This window comes from Nematolebias whitei, chromosome 6, assembly GCF_014905685.2.
Source record: "Nematolebias whitei isolate Nwh7 chromosome 6, NemWhi1, whole genome shotgun sequence".
Classification (NCBI taxonomy): domain Eukaryota; kingdom Metazoa; phylum Chordata; class Actinopteri; order Cyprinodontiformes; family Rivulidae; genus Nematolebias; species Nematolebias whitei.
Genome location: NC_056503.1, coordinates 50,548,239 through 50,555,185, shown reverse-complemented (window position 1 = coordinate 50,555,185; position 6,947 = coordinate 50,548,239). Strand labels below are relative to the sequence as shown.

The 6,947-nt window shown below is 42.3% G+C and overlaps 1 protein-coding gene across 1 annotated transcript in view; it reads right to left on the bottom strand.

Moving 5' to 3' along the window:
- The window catches only part of LOC119411049 (protocadherin Fat 3), a 62,426-nt gene that overhangs the window by 17,867 nt on the left and 37,612 nt on the right, over nucleotides 1-6,947 (bottom strand). Inside the window, exons 18-21 of the mRNA XM_037677971.1 lie at nucleotides 6,457-6,703; nucleotides 5,670-5,823; nucleotides 2,974-3,683; nucleotides 2,012-2,119 (exon numbers count right to left, since the gene is read on the bottom strand). Of these exons, the coding sequence (XP_037533899.1) occupies nucleotides 2,012-2,119; nucleotides 2,974-3,683; nucleotides 5,670-5,823; nucleotides 6,457-6,703 (1,219 nt within the window). The remainder of the gene's footprint in view (nucleotides 1-2,011; nucleotides 2,120-2,973; nucleotides 3,684-5,669; nucleotides 5,824-6,456; nucleotides 6,704-6,947) is intronic.

Sequence of the window (6,947 nt, the reverse complement as noted above, 5' to 3'; positions counted from 1 at the left end):
GATACCAGCTTCATGCCAACTAGTCACCAACAGTCCTAGACCAGTATGATACCAGCTTCATGCCGCTGAGTTATAATAATAAATAATAATAATAAACTTTATTTATATAGCACCTTCCAACAATGCCTTGCATTGACCAAAGTTCTTTACAAGATAAAACAATAACAACAGGGCACAATAAATTAGAGTTATGCTGGCTTCATTTGTCAGAGCTCACAACACTGAAAGGACGAGGGTGGTTAGATTGGCATGAACCTTGCTTCGCTTACGAACAAACCGTCCTGCAGCATTGTGCATTCACACAAATAAAGTAATCAGTGGTGGGCCACTGAATGAAGAGTCCCTGATGATGGGAAAACATCAGCCAGATCAAAGATTGTTTTTGCAAGGTGTTGTCGAGGTCTTCTGGTACGTTTTGAGATTGCAATAGGTTCCTCATTATATGTTCTAGAATGTGATAGGTCTATGATGGTTTTGTGCATTCACAATTTTTTTGTGATCAAGTTGTGGCGCTTTAATTTTGTGATGGCAGTATTTTCATGACATAGTGCTCACACTATGAATGAGGTTTTTCAGATGTGCTGCAATCCAGCCACTTGTATAGGGAGGTAAGTTGTGGAGTGTAGCAAGGCACCACCTCATACTTACTGGCTTGTGAATACTTCCAGTGCTGGTTCAAAGGTCTGCTAGTATAGGATTAACTTTTAACTACCCCTTTTACCTTGTTCAATCTACACATAACAACAAGAAGGAAGACGGTGCTTCAGGCTTGGCTTGAAAGTTTTGAGTGAAAATGCACATAAAATGGCTCAAATGATTGCTGTAGCTGCTAGTTCCCTACATGGTATCTATTTTCTGCTTGATTCACATTTAGAGAGGAATGCTCTCGTGGTTTAACCATCAGTTCAACCACTGGTTGATTTGACATTAAAGGAAACAACAGATTAGCTTGCACTACAGTCACAGATGCATTTTGTCTGTCTAAAAGTTGCTTAGTTGTGTTTTGAACAACAAATGTCAAAATAAGTTAATAAAGATGTTTTTTTTCTTCCAATAAAATGGGAGAGATGTTTGGCTCCAGACCATCCACAGACAGGTTCAACATGGTCCATTTTGAGATCCAACAAGTCGTCATGTACACTTCTTCTTTCAGCTGTTCCCTCGTCAAAAGGTTACCACAGCGAGTCCTCCTCATCTCTGTCCTCTGCACCCTCTGTCCTCACTCCAACTACCTCCATGTCCCCTCTAACTGCATCCATATGTCTCCTCTTTGTCTTTTTCCTGGCAGATGCATTTCTAACATCCTTCTACCAATATATCGACTGTCCCTCCTCTGGACATGTCCCAACAACTCTCCCTCCTCTGGACATGTCCAAACCATCTCAGTCTGGCCTCCCTAATGTACCAGGTAAGTCCTCAGTTCTCACGTCTTGTGTGAGCTGAACTGGTAGGCAGCAGCCAAAAGTTAAGCCAAATAGTTTTGTAGCTACAAGTGAAGACCTATTTGTGCATCTCCTACAGACTCATTCAGCAAATGGTCAAATATGACACGTTGCAATGAAAATGGGTTGGCAACACATATCTTGTCAGAAAACCTTTGTGAATGTTTGGGGGTGCATTGTTGTGCTACTTAGAAGTTTAACTTCTCGACAGTAGAATAAAGCTAAAGTATCATGGGTCAGGTGCAGTCCAGATCTGGTCCAGAGCTGCTGCTCTGTTAAACACCGTGGACAAGATGCCACATCCAAAGACTGAAGGAATGGTTAAACATTTTGTTTTGTTTTTCCAAACCTCCACTTTTCAGAAAAATTTAGTTTAATCCCCAAAATTCACTCATGTTTATCTCCAAAATGGAAATGCAAATGCCAGTTGTAATGGGCAATGGTAAGCAATACTTAAAAATATAGAACACACATTTTGTAGCCAAACAAATGAACGAGCAAAAGAAACATTTGAAATATTTCAGACAAGTAGGACTCAAGAAACCTTGTTGCTTCATGATGGGTCTTACCGTTGTCGTCACAGGAGTCAGACTGGAAGGAACTCAGTGACTGGACCTCTGAGCCTTTGTTGCTGCCCGAGAAACACGTTTCTTCTTCTGCCATGTCAATCGTTTTAGCTGTGCAGACAGAACGGGCGTTAGAAGCCTTTCTTGGTGTCTTTCATCAGGCTGAGCCCTCATCACAAAGATTTGTAAAGGAAGTGTTGATCATACGACAAAAGGTTTCCTTGCTGACCTTTTATTTAACTGAAGAAAACACCTGGACTTCAGTCTACTTAAACTCTAGACCAATCTCAAAACTCTCCTTTCTTTCAAAATTCTGAATAGTTTTTATTCAATTAAATGACTTCTAAAGAAAATATGATATTTAGGAAGTTTTCCAGTTTGGCTTTAAACATTACATACAGAAGAATACACAGCACCAATAACTTTATACAAGTTTATTATAATCTGACTCTGGCGGAGATCCTTGACCTAACTGCAGCTTTTCATTCTGTTGTTTTTAACGTATGGCATAAATAAGTTCACTGGACTTGATTAATCACGTATAGTAGTGTTGTAGTACTCAAGACCGGTCTTGGTCTTGAGACCGGTCTCAATACCCCTTTTTGAAGGTCTTGGTCTGGACTTGGTCTCGGGTTTGGTGGTCTTGAACACAACACTAATGTATAGACAGGCAAATATGCTAATTTATTCACAATGGTTTTGTTTTTAGAAGTTTGAAGGAAAATTGACTCAATGTGATGAAAGTTAAATTAATGATAATTTAATGTGTTTAAAATGACCAAATTGCTGATATCAAGCTTCAGTTATAAAACTTGCTGTCTTCCTTCAGAGAAGATACAAAATACACTTATCACTGATAAATAACACAAAATGTATGAAATGCAGAATAGAGTTGCACTGAACATTCAATGAAGCAGTTTCTCACTAATTATTTAATTTAATTCAAACGGTCGTTGTAAACTCACCTTCATCCCCTGCTAAAGGACTCTTGTGAATGGAGTCACAGTCTGAGCGACAAGGCGACACTGGCGGTAGGTTGGGGGCCACGCTGCACACCACCACCCCTCTCCTCGTGGATCCACAGAGGATTCTTGGTGAATCAGGGTGAAAAGTGCTCATTTCTGTGTGCTCTACATGACCATCTGACATCTTCTCTAGTTTGGACAGTGGTTCTGCTTGGAAACAAGGTGTGTATGCCATAGGTCTCACAGGAACTTGTGGAGGTCCCATCACCCCAACCCCTCCCACCATGGTAGGGTCTAAACCCGTCTCTGAGTACAAGCTGAGAGGGTCTCCTGGTGCACAGTGCAGAGTCTTAAACTGAACACAGCTAGCCTTGTTGAGGAGAGCTGCAGTGGCCGGGTCCTGGACCAGAGACAGGTTGCTCCGTGAGTAGTTCTTCTGAAAAGCTTTCTTACGGAGTGCTATGAAAAGGATTATCAAGACGATGATGACAAAAAAGACCCCGGTGATGCCAATCAGCTCCTCTTTTCCAACCACAGCATGACCAGCCTGCATGTCAGGAACAACAACAGCCCGCAGGCTGCAGCGCTGGCCCACAAAGCCTGGGGTGCAGTTACAGTAGAAAGAGCCAGGAGTGTTGACACAACTTCCTCCGTTCTCGCACTGACCCTCAGGGTTGCTTCGGTCACATTCATTGACATCTTCTTCACAACTGCAGGATGAAAAGATACAGGAAAAGGATTATGTTTCAAATTGTTTATTTAGTGGCTCCAACATGTACCAGCATTAAAAATATGTATGTATGTATGTATGTATGTATGTATGTATGGATGTATGGATGTATGTATGTATGTATGGATGTATGTATGTATGTATGTATGTATGTATGTATGTATGTGTAAGGATGGTACCATTTGCTGTTTCTGTTTGCGTCTGTGTTTTCCTAGTGTTTCCTCGTCAGTTCAATTGGTGCCACCTTTGTCTCGTCACAGCTGTTGTAATCACGTCTTGTCTTGTCCTTGTATAAAAGCTGTCTGTTCTGTCTTGTTCCTCGTCGGGTCGTATTCGTTGGGTCTCCTGTGTTCTCCTGCATCTTCTGAGTCTTCCCTGAGTTTCCTGAGTCCTCCCTGAATTTCCCTTTGAGCCATCCGTTTTTCATGTAAGTCTTGCTGCCACGTCTGCTATTATTTTGTTCTTTATTTTCTATTAAAATACCTATTTTTGTAATCTGCCGAGTTGAGTCCTGTCTGCACTACTGGGTTCGTTCCTGACCACCAAATCCTGACAGGATGGATGGATGGATGGATGGATGGATGGATGGATGGACGGATGGACAATACTTCTATAGCACCTTTCTATCTTACCAAGACACTCAAAGCTCTTTACAACAATCTGTGGCTCATTTACCCATTCATACAGCTCTATACTAGATCTGTACAAAGAATAATCTGAACTTTATCACATTCATACACTGATGAATGGCTGGATGAACGGATGGATGAACGGATGGATGAATGGGTGGCTGAATGGATGGACGAATAGATTCTAGCCTTGTTAGTGAAGTAAATAATCATTAAAACTAGATCTATTCAATTAATTTTATTTAAATAGCACCAAGTCACATCAGTCTCTGCCTCCCTGCCAGACTGTCTGATGGTCTCGTGCCTGAACATCCAGCTTTCTTGTTCCTAAAGACTCGGTTCAGGTTGCACTTGATTATTTTAAATAAACAATCCATGTTGCTTGTGCGGCTCACTCAGGTATAAGACAGACACACACCCCGCCCCCTCCTTTCTTTTTCTGAGGAAAAAGAAATGAGGGGGCATAGGGTCAGTCTTATATCTGACTGAGTCTCTTTTATAAACTTCATCGTCTGATCTGTTCATCCCTGCTCCCTGAGCTGTGGCGATGGGGAAACACAGACCTCACCCCCACCCTCCTTTCTCTTTCTGAGGCAGTCACAGCAGACCTGAGACCAGCCCATTGTGTCTCTACTCTGCTGTGACTGCCTCAGAAAGAGAAAGGATGGGACAGGGGTGGGGTCTGACTTTCCCCATTCCCAGTCATGTGTCGTGTGCAATCTTACACTGAAAACACGCAAAAGAGTGAATCTGGGAGAGTCGAACCTCGAAGTTTTCAAGGGACTACTGTACTTAGTTTAAATCACTGTAAAGTGTTTATAGTCACAGTCTGTACGGATCTTTAAGAACTTCCAAAAGTGAGGGGTGGTACTACGAAGCAAGAGTTCCACTTCAGCCAGAAACTCGTCACCTGCACCTGCAACATCAAAACTCCTCACCATGGTAACAGAGGTCAAACTCGTCACCGTGGTAACAGAGGTCAAACTCGTCACCGTGGTAACAGAGGTCAAACTCGAAGTCTCAGGCAAAGCTGTGATTTTTTTTTTTTACTTGTTAATCAATGTTATTGAACAGAAAGAAATGATAAAATAATGTGTGGAACGTCTCTTTTGACGTGAGCACAAGTGGAACGTTTGAGAACAAAGAAACATTAGAAGCACGGCTTGGCATGTGTCAAACAGGACATGAGAGAAGGTCCAGCTTGGTGGAACCAGCCCTCTTCTGTTTACAGTAAACACTTGTTTAGTAAATAACGGTGTGAGGTGGTGGAAAAGTTTATCTGTTGATGTGATGATTAAGTGAAGCGAAGGCCGGCCAGGGTTTGGATCAGAACTCACATGAGACCCTTGAAGCCTCTCCTGCAGCTGCAGAGGAAGGCGCTGCCAACGGGTCGACACACTCCACCGTTCTGACAGGGGTTAGGAACACACACGGTCACCTCCACGTCACAGCTGCCCCCAGTGAACTGTGGACTGCAGCTGCATCTGAACCCTGGGGGGGCAGAGTCAAAGCAGATAACTAGTGAAATATTTCTACAGTTTCTCATAAATATGTGCAGACAGTACTCAGGATGATAAAGACGTGAAGAAGGTTGGCTCTCTGGATGTGCTACACCTGCTTCTATTTGGAGCCGTACTGTGACGAAACTGTCCTGTGATGATTCAAGAAGTCATCAAATATTAAAAATAAACTTGTCTTTCTGCGTTGTTCTGATGATTTTGTTGCTCACGCATCATTACCAGTCGTGCAGGTATTTAGTGTCCAAGTACTTTTAGCCAAACAAAGGTATATGGTAATATATCAACCCTCATATTGTGTTTATCCTTTATATAACTTTGAAGTACTCAAAAGTATATTGCAAATATTATGACACCGTTTGATGCAGAAAAATACATAAAATAGCCAACTTTTGTTGTTACTCAGACACCTTTGCCTTATGACTATTTCATTCTTAGGAATTAGAGTTTAAATATTTTAGATCACATAGTAAATATTTGAGTATTTCATGCATTTTTAATATTTATTTCTGAGCTCCTGGGCTGATGTGGACCTTTCATTAGTGCTGTTTGAAAGCAGCTTCTAAATGAAGACCTGCAGCTTCTTGCTGCAGTTCCAGCTTCTTACCACCAGAGGGCAGGCTGGTGCACGTGGCCCCGTTGTGGCACGGTTGATGCTGGCATGGGTCAGGGTAGAGAATGCAGCCGAGCTTGAGCTCTGTCAGTTCCACCACCTCTGCGTACTGCGAGCGTTTGTTCTGCAGAGGAAGCTCTCTGTTGTTCAGCATGACCGAGTCCAGGCAGCCCTGGAATCCCTCACCGACTCGCGGGTCCTTCTGGGAGGCCACCAGGCTGCGAGAGTTCGGCGGCTGCACCTGGCAAGTGACAGTTCACAAGAAACAGGCATGAAATACACAATTCTCTGAGTAGAAAAGGAAAAGTAACATATGAACACAAGAACGAGGATATAATATCTCAGACTGTTCTGTGCATTTTTTCATTCAAACTTTATTTCTACAGGTTGATCCCATTGAGCCTCGAGGACTCATTTACAAGAGAGACCTGATTTAACAAAGTGATGACAACAGTGGACAGTTATAAAAAGGCATACAGATATAT